Source organism: Myripristis murdjan, chromosome 15, assembly GCF_902150065.1.
Source record: "Myripristis murdjan chromosome 15, fMyrMur1.1, whole genome shotgun sequence".
In the NCBI taxonomy this organism is placed as follows: Eukaryota; Metazoa; Chordata; class Actinopteri; order Holocentriformes; family Holocentridae; genus Myripristis; species Myripristis murdjan.
In genome coordinates, this window is record NC_043994.1 from 22961536 (window position 1) to 22978786 (window position 17251).

Below are 17251 nucleotides of genomic sequence, written 5' to 3' on the forward strand. Positions count from 1 at the left end.
TAATGAGTGAATTATCAGCTTGTCGTTCACTGCAGTCAGACACGACTGTCAATCTTTTTTTTTCTTTCTTTTTTTTTTTTAGTATATCATTGGTTACAAAGTTATAAGACGGTGGATTTTGTTAAAACCCAGCCTCACTGCCAGGCGGATCTACGTTTTTCAAAATTAAAGCCTGGTTGGTGAACATATATGCAAAGTATCAAGACGTCACTAATCAGTTCAAGATCTCATCATTTAAAAAAAAGCCGCCCACATCTGGAGGAGAGCCCTGTCTACTCGCTTAGACCCACTGTATGTCCCAGGTGTTTTACCATCTGTCAGCTGACAGCAGGGGCGCCGTATATGGGGGAAAAGGTAGGACAATTCCAAGGGCCCTTGCCTGACATGGGGCCCCCCAAAAATAGGTAAAAACTAATATAAAAATATTAAACCATCATCGAGTAAATATATATATATATTTTTCATGGGGCCCAAAATCCCTGGCGGCACCCCTGGCTGACAGAGCAATACACCATCAATCTGGCTTTCAAAATACTGGACAACCCGTGTGCCCACCTTCTCCACTCTCCAGAGTTCATCCCACTTCTGTCTGGCAGCAGATTTCTCTCGAATGCCTATAATAAAGAAAAAAAGAGCAAGCATTTCTTTCATCCTGAGGAGCATAAAGTCATTATCACTGCCTAAACTTTTTAATGCCTTAATATTTCTGTGTCCTTTATGTGCTCCTGTGCACAATAGATGAACCTGGGGAAATAAAGGTTTCATTCATTTACTGACTGATACAAAGTGCCAAAATCAGGAACATACCCAAGAAGGAATTTGTCATAATATACTGATGATGCATTTGCAGCCCTCCATCCATCCACACTCCCGCAAGATGGCAAATGAGGCTGTTAAACACATACAAAGAACCACAGCTTTTCTGAACCGCCAAAAAATTATTTAATACACAAGTGATGGAGATACAGACAGCTTAAGATGTGCAATGCCTGTGTAACTATAACACATGATGGGAAGGTGAGGGACAGGGTTATATACACTCAGTGGCCACTTTATTAGGTCCACCTGTGCAGTCTAATGCAGTTCAATTCAACAGATCTGCCATTGATTCTACCTTTTAAGAAAGTTTATATTATCCAGTGTTTGTTGACGTTGTGGAGAATGTGTACATTTAATTCTATGTTTACTGAGGTTGTAGTTTTCAGAGGTCTTGTACTGGGCTACATTATATTCAGAGGTGTTTCTGATTTTTGGTCCTCCCTATTTATATACATGAGGGAGGACAGAATATTGGAAACAACTCTCAATAAACTGCAGTCCAGTGCAACAGCACCAGTAACTCTATCAGCTCAATGCCAAACATAGAATTGAATGAGCACCTCTATTATTGTGACAAAAAGAAAATCTGAGCATTATAGGCAGCAGAAAAGGAAACTTTATGGCAGAATAGTTGGATTGAATTGGATTGTAATAGACTGTACAGGTGGACCTAATAAAGTGGCCACTGAGTGTATACCCAAATGAAAAAATTCACATATAGTCAATATAACTCACCAGAAAAGTATCTGTTTTAGTTTACAAAGCCAGTATTTGTAAATTCAGTCCAAAACTGCAGCCTGATTCATGCGATTTTGCCATGTGTGCAATGCTTGTGTAACTATAACACATGATAGCAGGGTGAGGGATATAAGCTTATTCATTGTGTAAAAGAAAACAAAAATCATAGTAGATAAAACTTATCAGAAAATTCTCTGTTTTAGTTTACAAATAGCCAATATTAAGATTAATTAAAGCACTGGTTAATTTATCAGTTTGTGGACTTTGGAAACCTTTGCACCAAACAACATATTCACAAGCTGCACATCCTCTGCAAGGATAGCATCCCTGTATGAAGGATTTGTGGTTTGTTCTTATAGCATCTGTATGTACCATTAAGTCTGATATATTCTGTGATGGAAATTCAAATACACACATTCACACACAACCAAAACACTTAATTCCAGCACTTTTTTTCCATGGTTCAACATTGTAACCATAGTTTTGTTCAAAAGAAAATCTTTCCAGCATTAAGCATTTTTCCCAATACTTCCACTGCTTATGTATGATTGAAAGAACATGAATAATGCCCAATAAAAACAACATTTTACAAACTACAGACACAGCAACAGCGTTAACATTTACATTAGATCAGCAGGTTTGAAGTTAGAGGTCAGTGTCCACAAGCTTTAACACACTTTAACACACACACTTATTTAACACACAATACGTATTTAATTAATTTTGAGTGTTTTGTCATTTATATTTTGCTTAACAGAAAAAAAATAGAACTAGAAAAAAACGTTCAACAATTAGTCTAATCATAGTCTTGAGCTAAATGCAAGTAATTCACATGACATGTCCTGTCAGCTCCAGTGACTTCCTCATTGTGAACCACCGTAATTCATTGGTGTTTTTTGTGACCAGCAGCTTGAGGAATCAAGCTGCTTTTGTGTTTAGTGCAAAACTCCCTCGAAGACAGGGGTAGGAAATCATGTGCCATAGTGAGCCGAAAGTCTGCAGGTTTTCACCGCAACCAAAAGTGCAGTGTTCACAAAGATTATATTAAAACAAAATCTGCAACTGATAGGCCATTTAATGGTATCTCCATCCATGTATCTAAAATGTATTTTTGTATTTTGAAATTAGAAATTACTTATATTTTAGTTAAATACATTTTGTCATAGTATTTTTTTATTATTATTATTTTGACACATTTGACAAGCAGATATTTGTAATTTGTAACAAGATACTTTTTGTAGTTTTTTGTTTTGTTTTGTTTTTTTTATTTGAAAGATACTTTTTGGTTCATTTGTGCCCATCTCTGGATGAAGAGGACCTCAAAAGTTGAACTCAAACCAGGCTGCCCTGTATGAGGGATCATCAGTAAAGCCCATCTTTTTGAAGAGCCTGTACGACACCTCATTGTCTTCCTCTATGAAGCAGTACACTGGGTAGCCCTCAGCATGCAGCTTCCTGGCCAGGGTGCTGATCACGATTTTGGCATAACCCTTCCCTCTGTGCTCAGGCAGAGTGTATAAGATGCCCATGGCACAGTAATTATACACCAGAATCCAGGACACTGGCTGACCCTGGTCGTCAGTGATGCAGCAGGATGGGAAGTTGCTGATGAGGTTTTTAATGTTCCAATACTCTGCCTCGTCCCCTCCAAACTTCCATGAGTTGTTCACTAACTCAACATGGGAATCGTTAAGAGATGAAATCCTTGATTGGAGTTCACTGAAGATTTGAAAAGAGGGTAAAATTACAATCACCCCTCATGCAATCGATCTGTAATCTGACTAGACTTTGTCTAACTTGGATTTAACTGAAACATTTAGACATTAACCTACATGGTTTTAGAGATACAATAAGAAAGCGTACCTTTCAATTTCTATTGGGGGCAAAGTGCTGCAGTCTGGCAGGTACATAGTACGCAGCACGCAGAGGAGCTGGGCATTGACGCCTCGGGCAGAGGACACGTCTTTTAACAAGGTGGCATGGGTGAGATCAAATCCTGTGGGTCATAAGATTTGCATGTATTGACAAATCAGTCTCTTATTTCTCTTTGCAAAAAGTTCTCAACCAAAACTGATTTGTGCTGCTGTTGTGTTTGCATGTGTCTATGAGGACAGTTCTTCCAGATGCACCTACAGCTGCACAGCTCTGTCCTGAACTCACCTCCCACCATAAAATAAGTGCTCCAGTCAAGTGAGTTCTCCTCTGTCAACATTCTTCTCAGTATCTGTTCATCTGTGCTGTAGTATGACACTTTTTTCTTGAGTTGTTGTGCAAGAGGGTTCTGACATGATCAGGAATGAGGAAATAAAGTAAAGTATACTTTCTTAGGTTTTGTTGGTGTCTTAAGTTATTTGCATATTCCAGAGATATTTGGGCTGCAGTTAGAATAAGGTGTTAAAGGCAAAAAATACATCAGCTCATGATACATAATGCACAGTTAAGAGTTTAAACTATCCAACAATATATGGAGATATATGGAATAAAAGACCTTACAGCACCTGGACAATTTAAATGACAGAATTTAAGGAAAGATTTCTAAGTAAAGTCTGGGAATGGGCCCATATTCTCTCTTTTAGGACACGTGACTTGTTTCATGAAGACCCTGTGGCCTCTTATAATTTTTTTTGTAAACCATATTCTTCAGTTGCTGTTATAAATTACTTCCTACCACTAATGACAGCATTCTAAATGATTAGAATTACACAAGATCAGAGGAAGATTATGGAATGTAAATTATATAAAGACCTCACACTAGCAGACAAAGCAAAGACAACTAGACAAGCAGCAGGAGGGATGGACAGATTTATGCGGAAGCGCGTATGCGTTTTCTAGGATAGCGACGGAATTTGAATTTGACGTACATTCGTTTTCTCAAGGCTTTCGTTAATGCTATCCGTCATCACATGCTGCTTAACCCAAACTTAACTTTTACTGTAACTCTAACCCAACATTACTCTAAACTAATAAGCCAAAATTACCACCCAAAATGTAAAAAAGTAAAAAGATCCGTCGCAATCCTAGGAAACGCAGTCAGGAAGCACAGGGACGAGTGTGCTGCTGCTTTCTCTTGGGGTACTTGACTGGATTAAGTTGCTGTGCAGCAGAAGAAACGCCAGTCAAGTGGCAGACAAAAAATCAAATCAAATAAATAAAAGACAGAGGAAGGCATATCCAATCGAAGCCAAACAAAGCCTAAACGACACCGTGTAACTCACTTTGAGATCTGGTCGGCAAATGATGACCTTAAAATCAGGCCACTTATCAACAACAACATCCACTGTATTTACTTTATTCCTGTTCATGCCGGTTAAGAATCCATACACCTACAAACACACACATATAGAGTTAAACGGAGAAGACAAACGGACTCTGCTGTGATTTTGCATCTCACATAATGGGGAATGCGGAATTGCGCGTTTAAGTTACCTTTAAACTTTTCGGTAAATGCTTGAACAAAAGTCCCTCAGCAACCCGCAGCTCTTCTGCATCCAGGACCTTCATGTTTGGTTTGTTAAATTTGCTGATGCAAAGCGTCTCCTGTGTTACGATATTCCTCCTTAGGTCCCGCTAAACGCTAACAAGGTTGGTAAATGGGTGAATTAGCTTGTCGTTCACTGCAGTCGGACACGACTGTCAATCTTTTTTTTCCTTTCTTTTTTTTTTTTTTTTTTTTTTTTTTTTTTTAAATATATCATTGGTTACAAAGTAATAAGGCAGTGGACCCAGCCTCACTGCCAGGCGGATCTACGATTTTCAAAATTAAAGCCTGGTTCGTGAACATATATGGAAAGTGTCAAGACGTCACTAATCAGTCCAAGATCTCATAATTTAAAAAAAGCAGCCCACATCTGGAGGAGAGCCCTGTCTACTCGCATAGACCCACTGTATGTCCCAGGTGTTTTACCATCTGTCAGCTGACAGAGCAATACACCATCAATCTGGCTTTCAAAATACTGGACAATCCGTGTGCCCACATTCATCCCACTTCTGTCTGGCAGCAGATTTCTCTCGAATGCCTATAATAAAGGGGAAAAAAGAGCAAGATAGATAGATAGATTTTATTGTCCTTTTTCAGGATAATTGTTTTCACTTTCTGTACAGCAACGAGGATTACACAAACAACATTACAAAGGGAACACCAACCAATACCATTAACGCATACCCGCCACCATACATATACATTTCACCACAGTTACAATCTTTTCATTTTCTTGTTTAGTTCACTTACGGTTCAGTTATTGTTTAATTCAGCAAGCACCTCTTTCATCCTGAGGAGCATTAAGTCATTATCACTGCCTAATACTTTTTAATGCCTTAATATTTCTGTGTCCTTTATATGCTCCTGTGCACAATAAATGAACCTTGGGCAATAAAGGTTTCATTCATTTACTGACTGATACAAAGTGCCAAAATCAGGAACATACCCAAGAAGGAATTTGTCATAATATACTGATGATGCATTTGCAGCCCTCCATCCATCCACACTCCCGCAAGATGGCAAATGAGGCTGTCAAAAATATACAAAGAACCACAGCTTTTCTGAACTGCCAAAAAATTATTTAATACACAAGTGATGGAGATACAGACAGCTTAAGATGTGCAATGCCTGTGTAACTATAACACATGATGGGAAGGTGAGGGACAGGGTTATATACACTCAGTGGCCACTTTATTAGGTCCACCTGTGCAGTCTAATGCAGTTCAATGCAACAGATCTGCCATTAATTCTGCCTTTTAAGAAAGTTTATGTTGTCCAGTGTTTGTTGATGTTGTGGAGAATGTGTACATTTAATTCTATGTTTACTGAGGTTGTAGTTTTCAGAGGTCTTGTACTGGGCTACATTATATTCAGAGGTGTTTCTGATTTTTGGTCCTCCCTATTTATATACATGAGGGAGGACAGAATATTGGAAACACCTCTCAATAAAATGCAGTCCAGTGCAACAGCACCAGTAACTATCAGCTCAATGCCAAACACAGAATTGAATGAGCACCTCTATTACTGTGACAAAAAGAAAATCTGAGCATTATAGGCAGCAGAAAAGGAAACTTTATGGCAGAACAGTTGGATTGGATTGTAATGGACTGTACAGGTGGACCTAATAATGTGGCCACTGAGTGTATACCCAAATGAAAAATGCACATATAGTCAATATAACTCACCAGAAAATGATCCATTTCGGTTTACAAAGCCAACATTTGTAAATTCGGTCCAAAACTGCAGCCTGATTCATGCAATTATGCCATGTATGTGCAATGCTTGTGTAACTATAACACATGATAGGAGGGTGAGGGATATACGCTTAGTCTTTGTGTAAAAGAAAAAAAAATCATAGTAGATAAAACTCAACAGGAAATTCTCTGTTTTAATTTACAAATAACCAATATTAAGATTAATTAAAGCACTGGTTAATTTATCAGTTTGTGGACTTTGGAAACCTTTGCACCAAACTACATATTCACAAGCTGCACATCCTCTGCAAGGATAGCATCCCTGTATGAAGGATTTGTGGTTTGTTCTTTTTGCATCTGTATGTACCATTAAGTCTGATATATTCTGTGACTGAAATTCAAATACACACACGCACACACACACACACACACACACACACACACACACACACACACACACACAACCAAAACACCTAATTCCAGCACTTTTTTGCCATGGTTCAACATTGTAACCATAGTTTTGTTCAAAAGAAAATCTTTCCAGCATTAAGCATTTTTCCCAATACTTCCACTGCTTATGTATGATTGAAAGAACATGAATAATGCCCAGTAAAACATTTTACAAACTACAGACACAGCAACAGCGTTAACATTTACATTAGATCAGCAGGTTTGAAGTTAGTGGTCAGCGTCCACAAGTTTTGACACACTAACTTGGATGAAGACAGAGATGGTCAGTATTTCAATTAAATGTATTTACAATACATATTTAATTAATTTTGAGTGTTTTGTCATTTATATTTTGCTTAACAGAAAAAAATTAGAACTAGAAAAAAACGTTCAACAATTAGTCTAATCATAGTCTTTGTCTAAATGCAAGTGAATCACATGACATGTCCTGTCAGCTCCAGTGACTTCCTCATTGTGAACCACCGTAATTCATTGGTGTTTTTTGTGACCAGCAGCTTGAGGAATCAAGCTGCTTTTGTGTTTAGTGCAAAACTCCCTCGAAGACAGGGGTAGGAAACCATGTGCCATAGTGAGCCGAAAGTCTGCAGGTTTTCACCGCAACCAAAAGTGCAGTGTTCACAAAGATTATATTAAAACAAAATCTGCAACTGATAGGCCTAATCAATTTAATGATATCTCTATCCATGTATCTGGAATGTATTTTTGTATTTTGAAATTAGAAATTACTTGTATTTTAGTTAAATAAATTATCTCATAGTATTTTTTTATTTTGATACATTTGACAAGCAGGTATTTGTAATTTGAGACAAGATACTTTTGTAGTTGTTTTTTTTTTTTTTTTTTTTTTTTGAAAGTTATGTTTTCGTGAATTTATGCCCATCTCTGGATGAAGAGCACCTCAAAAGTTGAACTCAAACCAGGCTGCCCTGTATGAGGGATCATCAGTAAAGCCCATCTTTTTGAAGAGCCTGTATGACACCTCATTGTCTTCCTCTATGAAGCAGTACACTGGGTAGCCCTCAGCATGCAGCTTCCTGGCCAGGGTGCTGATCACGATTTTAGCATAACCCTTCCGTCTGTGCTCAGGCAGAGTGTATAAGATGCCCATGGCACAGTAGTTATACACAAGAATCCAGGACACTGGCTGACCCTGGTCGTCAGTGATGCAGCAGGATGGGAAGTTGCTGATGAGATTCTTTATGGTCCAATAGCCCACCTCGTCCCCTCCAAACTTCCATGTGCTGTTCACTAACTCAACATGGGAATCATTAAGAGATGAAATCCTTGATTGGAGTTCACTGAAGATTTGAAAAGAGGGTAAAATTACAGTCACCACCATGCAATCGATCCACACAGATTACGAAACTTTAATCTGACTAGACTTTGTCTAACTTGGATTTAACTGAAACATTTAGACATTAACCTACATGGTTTTAGAGACACAATAAGAAAGCGTACCTTTCAATTTCTACTGGGGGCAAAGTCCTGCAGTCTGGCAGGTACATAGCATGCACCACGCAGCAGAGCTGGGCATTGACACCCCGGGCAGAGGACACGTCTTTTAACAAGGTGGCATGGGTGAGATCAAATCCTGTGGGTCATAAGATTTGCATGTATTGACAAATCAGTCTCATATTTCTCTTTGCAAACAGTTCTCAGCCAAAACTGATCTGTGCTGCTGCTGTGTTTGCATGTGTCTGTGAGGACAGTTCTTCCAGATGCACCTACAGCTGCACAGCTCTGTCCTGAACTCACCTCCCACCATAAAATAAGTGCTCCAGTCAAGTGAGTTCTCCTCTGTCAACATTCTTCTCAGTATCTGTTCATCTGTGCTGTAGTATGACACTTTTTTCCTGAGCCGTCGTGCATGAGGGTTCTGACATGATCAGGGATGAGGAAAAAAAAGCAAAGTATACTTTCTTAGGTTTTGTTGGCGTCTTTAGGTATTTGCGCATTCCAGAGTGGGTCCATATTCTCTCTGTTAGGACATGTGACTTGTTTCATGAAGACCCTGTGGCCTCTATAATTTTTTTTTTGTAAACTATATTCTTCAGTTGCTGTTATAAATTACTTCCTACCACTAATGAGAACATTCAAAATAATGTATAGTTACATTTGATACTCAGGCACATTTCACTGTTTTATACTTTTGTTTAAATAGATGTTGAATGCAGTCCTTTTGCTTTTACCAGACTTTTCTCCTGGTTCTAGTTTGAGGTTATTTAGTGCCCAAATCATTGTTTACAGCCTCAAAGGGCTTTACAGGCCCACAAATTAACAGCAAAGAAAACGCGACGACACTCCCACCACAGGTGAGGAAAAAAAAAAATCCCCCACACCCACAGGTAATAAGGAAAAAGGAACAAATCCTCAGAAGGACCACATAGAGAGGGAGCCAGTCCTGGCCAGTCAGGTGTGCAACTGGTGCCAACAAGCAGGGCAAATTATTAAAATCACATTGCCAACATTATAAAATGTCAGGTTGAATTAATTAAATAAAGTAGAATCACACAAGATGACAGGAAGATTATCAAATGCAAATTATATAAAGAGCTCACACTAGCAGACAAAGCAAAGACAACTAGACAAGCAGCAGGAGGGATGGACAGATTTAGGCGCAAGCGAGTGTGGGCACTTGACTGGGTTAAGTTGCTTTGTGCAGCACAAGAAATGCCAGCCAAGTGACAGACAAAAAAAAACAAAAAAAAAACAGAGGAAGGCATATCCAATCGAAGCCCAATAAAGCCTATACAACACAGAATGACTCACCTTGAGATCTGGTCGACAAATGATGACCTTAAAATCAGGCCACGTATCAACAACAACATCCACTGTATTTACTTTATTCTTGTTTATGCCGTGTAAGAATCCATACACCTACAAACACACACATATGGAGTGAAACGGAGAAGACAAACGGGCTCTGCTGTGATTTTGCTGCTGACATAACGGGGAATATGGAATTGCGCGTTTAAGTTACCTTTAAACTTTTCGGTAAATGCTTGAACAAAAGTCCCTCAGCAACCCGCAGCTCTTCTGCATTCAGGACCTTCATGTTTGGTTTGTTAAATTTGCTGATGCAAAGCGTCTCCTGTGTTACGATATTCCTCCTTAGGTCCCGCTAAACGCTAACAAGGTTGGTTAATGGGTGAAATATCAGCTTGTCGTTCACTGCAGTCGGACATGACTGTTAGTCTTTTTTTTTTATATGTAATCGGTTACAAAGTAATAAGACGGTGGACTTTGTTATGACCCGGCCTCACTGACAAGCGGATCTGCGATTTTCAAAATAAAAGCCTCGTCAGTGAACATATATGCGAAATGAGGATCTAATTTTAAATATATTCAAAAAAAAAAAAAGCAGCCCACATCTGGAGGAGAGCCCTGTCTACTCGCATAGACCCACTGTATGTCCCAGGTGTTTTACCATCTGTCAGCTGACAGAGCAACACGCCATCAATCTGGCTTTCAAAATACTGGACAACCCCTGCGCCCAACTTCTCCAGAGTTCATCCCACCTCTGTCTGGCAGCAGATTTCTCTTGAATGCCTATAACAAAGAAAAACAAAAGAGCAAGCACCTCTTTCATCCTGAGGAACATTAAGTCATTATCACTGCCTAATACTTTTTAATGCCTCAATATTAGTGTCCTTAATGTGCTTCTGTGCACAATAGATGAACCTGGGGCAATAAAGGTTTCATTCATTTACTGACTGATACAAAGTAGCAAAATCAGGAACATACTCAAGAAGGAATTTGTCATAATATACTGATGATGCAGTTGCAGCCCCTTACCCACCCACAACCCCCAAGATGGTAAATGAGCCTGTCAAAAATACACAAAGAGCCACAGCTTTTCTGAACCGCCAAAAAATTATTTAATACACAAGTGATAGAGATACAGACAGCTTAAGATGTGCAACGCCTGTGTAACTATAACACATGATGGGAAGGTGAGGGACAGGGTTATATACACTCAGTGGCCACTTTATTAGGTACACCTGTGCAGTCTAATGCAGCTCAATGCAACAGATCTGCCATTAATTCTGCCTTTTAAGAAAGTTTATATTGTCCAGTGTTTGTTGACATTTTGGAGAATGTGTACATTTAATCCTATGTTTACTGAGGTTGTAGTTTTCAGAGGTCTTGTGCTGGGCTACATTATATTCAGAGGTGTTTCTGATTTTTGGTCGTCCCTATTTATATACATAAGGGAGGACAGAATATTGGAAACACCTCTCAATAAAATGCAGTCCAGTGTACACGCACACACACACACGCAACCAAAACACCTAATTCCAGCACTTTTTTCTTATGGTTCAACATTGTAACCATAGTTTTGTTCAAAAGAAAAGCTTTCCAACATTAAGCATTTTTCCCAATACTTCCACTGCTTATGTATGATTGAAAGAACATGATTAATGCCCAATAAACAAAACATTTTACAAACTACAGACACAGCAACAGCGTTAACATTTACATTAGATCAGCAGGTTTGAAGTTAGAGGCCAGTGTCCACAATTCAAAGTCAATTGACCCCACTCCAGCATAATTATTTAGTAACACATACATGCCTCTGTTATAGTGTCTATTATGAGTTGTTAGTGTTTTTTTTGTTTTGTTTTGTTTTGTTTTGTTTTTAATTCTGTTGGTTTTAAGTTGCAACTGATAGGTCTAATCAATTTAATGATTATCTATGCTTCCTACTTATAATGTATCTAGAATGTATTTTTGTATTTTGAAATTAGAAATTACTTGTGTTTTAGTTAAATACGTTTTCTCACATTTTTTTATTTTGATACATTTGACAAGTACGTATTTGTAATTTGTAACAAGATTTTTTTTTTTTTTCATTATTTGAAAGATACTTTTGGGTGAATTTGTGCCCATCTGGATGAAGAGGACTTCAAAAGTTGAACTCAAGCCAGGCTGCCCTGTATGAGGGATCCTGAGTAAAGCCCATCTTTTTGAAGAGCCTGTATGACACCTCATTGTCTTCATCTATGAAACAGTACACTGGGTAGCCCTCAGCATGCAGCTTCCTGGCCAGGGTGCTGACCACGATTTTGGCATAACCCTTCCGTCTGTGCTCAGGCAGAGTGTATAAGATGCCCATGGCACAGTCGTTATACACCAGAATCCAGGACACTGGCTGACCCTGGTCGTCAGTGATGCAGCAGGATGGGAAGTTGCTGATGTAGTTTTTTATGTTCCAATGGCCCACCTCGTCCCCTCCATACTTCCATGTGCTGTTCACTAACTCAACATGGGAATCGTTAAGAGATGAAATCCTTGATCGGAGTTCACTGAAGATTTGAAAAGAGGGTAAAATTACAATCACCCCTAACGCAATCGATCCACACAGATTACGATACTTTAATCTGACTAGACGTTTTTAGACATTAACCTACACAGCTTTAGAGATACAGTAAGAGAGCGTACCTTTCAATTTCTACTGGGGGCAAAGTGCAGTCTGGCAGGTACATAACACGTGCCACGCAGATGAGCCGGGCATTGACACCTCGGGCAGAGGACATGTCTTTTAACAAGGTGGCATGGGTGAGATCAAATCCTGTGGGTCAAAAGATTTGCATGTATTGACAGTCTCATATTTCTCTTTGCAAACAGTTCTCAGCCAAAACTGACTTGTGCTGCTGTTGTGTTTGCATGTCTCTGTGAAGACAGTTCTTCCAGATGTACTTACAGCTGCACAGCTCTGTCCTGAACTCACCTTCCACCATAAAATAAGTGCTCCAGTCAAGTGAGTTCTCCTCTGTCAACATTCTTCTCAGTATCTGTTCATCTGTGCTGTAGTATGACACTGTTTTGTTGGCATCTTTAGGTATTTGCACATTCCAGGTATATTTGGACTGGAGTTAGAATAAGACGTTAAATGCAAAACATATATCAGCTCATGAAATACAATGCACTGTTTAGAGTTTAAACTAGGGCCCGACCGATTTATCGCCCGGCTGATTTAATCGACCGATTATAGCCATTAGAGAATAATCGCTAATCGGCCAAAAGTTGGCCGATTGACGCCGATGCTAACACTTATTTTTCACTAATAAAATGCAGGGAATATGGTGTTTTTCATAGAGATAATGTCCTTGTGTTACGTCTCCAGTAGAGGACGCTCCAACTCCTTTCATGTCACGTTCCACAGTCACCCCACATTTGCCTAAATAAGTTTATAACTAGTTTGTGAAATAAACATTAACTCAGTAAGTTTCCCATGACGTGCCTCGTTGTGTCTGTCACGCTTGACTGATATGTTTGCAAGCTGAAGTTAGGATAACCTAGCCTAAATGTTACCTTGCCAAACACTTTAACCGAGTCAGTAACGGCACAATAAACGTACAGTAGCCTACCTCAAAGTAATCTTACGCTCACTCAGGCAGCTTCACGCTACCAGACTAGATAAGACCGGAACAAATTAGGATAACGCGTCGTCGCCGTGCAAAAACCGTGATGGGCTGCATTTATTTATGGCAGGGCACGGACTGTGTTTTTTAACTTAAGGTGTTGAGGAGGAAAAGCGTTATAACTTCATGGAGGAAAGAAAATGTGAACGCACGTTTAGAGAACATCAGAGAGGCACATTTCAAATCATGTTTTACCAGAGACTTTTATGACGCTGTTTATCCACTTATCTATTACCTGCAGATAATAATTTATTAAATACACTCACTGACTACTTCATTAGACACTGTGCAATGTAATGCACACCAATAACAGCCCTACCATGAATTCTACTTTAACAGATGTATTACTTTGTAAATGTTGACACTGTCAGAGAGACTTCTTTATGTTTACTGACGTGATAGTGGGTGTTGCTGTTGGTGTGGAGAGCAGTATATTGAGAGGTGTTCAGAGTATTTTGACCCTCTGATGCATGTAAGTGGGGTTGACAAAATATCAGACATCTCAATATGATGCTCCTCACACCAACACCCTCAATAATAACCATAAAGAAGAATTACCAGCTTTCTTACAGTCAACAGCATTTTAAAAGGAATAGGTTTGGTTAGGAGTGTACACGCCATATTCATGTGAACACAAGTAAGACAAATGTTTAATGTCTGAGTTTCAAAATGGCCCACATAACTAGATGTAATGTTATTTTTTAACTAATGCATATTAGCCTATGTCTTACTGTTTTCTTTACAGATGGCAAAAGAAGGTGGATGTAGTATAGTGTGGGACTACTTCACCAAGGATGTCACTGGTGAAGCAGTCTGTAATATTTGTGGAGCTTCTGTAAGCCAGGGATCAAGCAAGCAAAAAGCAAGAAACACAACCAACCTATGGCAGCACCTTAAAGCTAAACATGATGACACGATGATACTGGCTTTTTGCACATCATATTTTTGATTTATATTTTGTTAAAATTGTTCATATGCTGCTTGTTGAACACAATTTCTGATAATAAAGGTATTTCTTATCAGAAATTGATATTTGCAAAGTGTTTGGAACAATATTTAAGCCATCGAAAGCAGGTATTTCGTCTTTTTTTAAATTGAAATATGTAAAAATTTATTCGGCCGATATATCGGTTATCCGAATTTTTATTCCTTAATATCGGAATCGGCATCAGCCCCCAAAAATCCATATTGGTCGGGCCCTAGTTTAAACTATCCAACAGTATATGGAGTTATATGGAGTAAAGGACGTTGCAGCACCTGAACCACATTAAAACATTTATAAAATGATACATTAGAGATTATGAAATGCCAGTTATATAAAGAGAACACAGTAGCAGACAAAGCAGTGACAACCAAACAAGCAGCAGGAGGGATGGGTTGTTATAAAGCAACAAGCATAACAAGGCCCAGCTCAATAAAGCCAAAACGACACAGTCTAACTCACCTTGAGATCTGGTCGGCAAATGATGACCTTAAAATCAGGCCACGTATCAACAACAACGTCCACTGTATTTCCTTTATGCATGTTCATGCTGTGTAAGAGTCCATACACCTACAAACACACCCATATAGAGTTAAACGGAGAAGACAAACGGACCTGCTGTAATTTTGCATCTCACATAATGGGGAATGCGGAATTGCGCGTTTAAGTTACCCTTAAACTTTTCGGTAATTGCTTGAACAAAACTCCCTCAGCAACCCGCAGCTCTTCTGCATTCAGGACCTTCATGTTTGGTTTGTTAAATTTGCTGATGCAAAGCGTCTCCTGTGTTACGATATTCCTCCTTAGGTCCCGCTGAACGCAACCAAGTTTGCTTAATCGGTGAAGTATCAGCTTGTTGGTCACTGCAGTCGAACATGACTGTCAATCTTTTTTTTTTTTTTTTTTTTTTTTTTTTTTTTTTAATATATCATCGGTTACAAAGTAACAAGACGGTGGATTTTGTTAAGAACCCGCCTCACTACCAGGTGAATCTACGATTTTCAAAATTAAAGCCTGATCAGTGAACATACCTGCAAAACGTCACTAATCAGTCCAAGATCTCATAATTTTGCAGACACATCAAGATTTAGAGAACAAATTAAATTATAGCTAAATAACTGAGATGACATGTCTTTGATCAGGATCAACACCCAGAAGGATATCAGTTTTGGACTCAGGAGGACGGTTGGGGAAATGGAGAAACTGCTTTCGCACAAAATGCCTAATCTGAACAAAGCGAAAAAGATGACTGTTAGGTGGTAAAAAAAACACTAATTATTGTACAGATCACTGATACAAGTAATATCCCTGTCAAACCAAGTGTGAAAGGTGAGGTCGAGACGAGCTGGCTCAAATGATTGTTGAGTGGTTGCAGGGCCGGGTCTACGCACGGGCAAGAGGGGGCCTGGCCCCCTCAAATAAATGTTGTGCCCCCTCAAACTAAATCCCCCAAAATATATTCAGTTAGACATGGTAAAAGGTGCTGGAGCACAATGCCCCCTCAACATTTGTGGCTACCCCCTCATACATGCCTGGCTAGACCCGGCCCTGAGTGGGTGCTAATATTGAAGACATATGTTGGTCAAAATGTTTATGAAATTGAATCCATATTTTAATGGGCTGGGAGACAACAGGATTTTCACTAAAATTACTAGCAGCCAGAGGCAACTGGGAGCACAGCAGAGAGTGTAGTGAGAAAGAAGATGATAGTAGCTCCATACAAGACCAGACTGGGCATGCTCCGGCAACCCTGTCTTTGACCCAGTAGAGCAATTTCTGGAAATTACACACCCAGTAGTAATGGATAAAGCTGGGCAAACATAGATCGCTCATGTCCTTTGGTAGCTGGAGACCTCGCCTAATGCAGGCTGATTTGCTACTCCAGAGAAATGAAGATATTTTTTTGTCTAGTTTGGAGAAGAAGCTTTTTCTTATAAACATGGGGAATGTGTTGAAGAATATACAGGAACTTTGTTAAGATAACCATCTTGATCAGTCTAACTCGACCCGCAAGAGAGAGAGGCAAGGAAGACCACCTGTTTAAATCATTCTTACATTTATCAAAAAGGGGGACAACGTTCTCAGAGAAAATATTATGAAATGACTTGGTAACAAAAATGCCCAAATAACAAAATCCTGTACATGTTTGTTTAAATAGGAAAAGTGAGTTTGGAATGTCTTCAGCAGCTGGATTAATGGGAAGAAACTCACTCTTTTGGAAATTCAGCTTACACCCTGTGAGTTTACCAAATCGCTCCGGAATCATTTGAATTGCAGGGATGGAGGATAATGGTTCAGACACATATAAAAGAAGGTCATCAGCATTTAAGGACAATTTGTGGGTCTCCCCTAAACGAGTGATGCCCTTAAAATTGTCTTCGTTGCGGAGCCAGATGGCTAAAGGCTCAATAGCAATGGAGAACAGAAGAGGCGATAGGGGCAGCCTTGTCTCGTTCCACGATGGAGGTGGAAGGGGGCTGACCTCACATTGTTTGTACACGCCGATGCGACGGGATGAATACAGTAATCTTATCCATGAAATAAAGTCTGAACTAAAACCAAATTTTCTTAAAACAAAAAGAAGATACCTCCACTCTACCCTGTCGAAGGCTTTTTCAGCGTCTAATGATACCACCACTTCGGG

At 39.3% G+C, this 17251-nt stretch overlaps 3 protein-coding genes across 3 annotated transcripts; all 3 read right to left on the reverse strand.

Annotated features, from left to right (window-relative positions):
• Positions 1-2867: 2867 nt before the first annotated feature.
• Positions 2868-5058, reverse strand: LOC115372299 (glycine N-acyltransferase-like protein 3). Its single transcript, XM_030070057.1, has 5 exons — positions 4984-5058; positions 4773-4880; positions 3718-3838; positions 3421-3553; positions 2868-3276 (listed from the first exon to the last, which is right to left on the reverse strand). Exons 1-5 carry the CDS (start codon positions 5056-5058, stop codon positions 2877-2879), a joined length of 837 nt encoding a protein of 278 aa, XP_029925917.1. The 3' UTR covers positions 2868-2876.
• Positions 5059-7162: 2104 nt separating this feature from the next.
• On the reverse strand, positions 7163-10456 carry LOC115372297 (glycine N-acyltransferase-like protein 3). Its single transcript, XM_030070055.1, has 5 exons — positions 10181-10456; positions 9970-10077; positions 8956-9076; positions 8659-8791; positions 7163-8498 (listed from the first exon to the last, which is right to left on the reverse strand). The coding sequence occupies exons 1-5, from the start codon at positions 10253-10255 to the stop codon at positions 8099-8101; spliced, it is 837 nt and encodes a 278-aa protein (XP_029925915.1). The 5' UTR covers positions 10256-10456; the 3' UTR covers positions 7163-8098.
• A 1645-nt stretch (positions 10457-12101) lies between these two features.
• LOC115372956 (glycine N-acyltransferase-like protein 3) lies at positions 12102-15493 on the reverse strand. The gene is made up of 5 exons (XM_030071125.1): positions 15280-15493; positions 15070-15177; positions 12932-13070; positions 12643-12772; positions 12102-12506 (listed from the first exon to the last, which is right to left on the reverse strand). Exons 1-5 carry the CDS (start codon positions 15352-15354, stop codon positions 12107-12109), a joined length of 852 nt encoding a protein of 283 aa, XP_029926985.1. The 5' UTR covers positions 15355-15493; the 3' UTR covers positions 12102-12106.
• Between the last annotated feature and the right edge of the window lie 1758 nt (positions 15494-17251).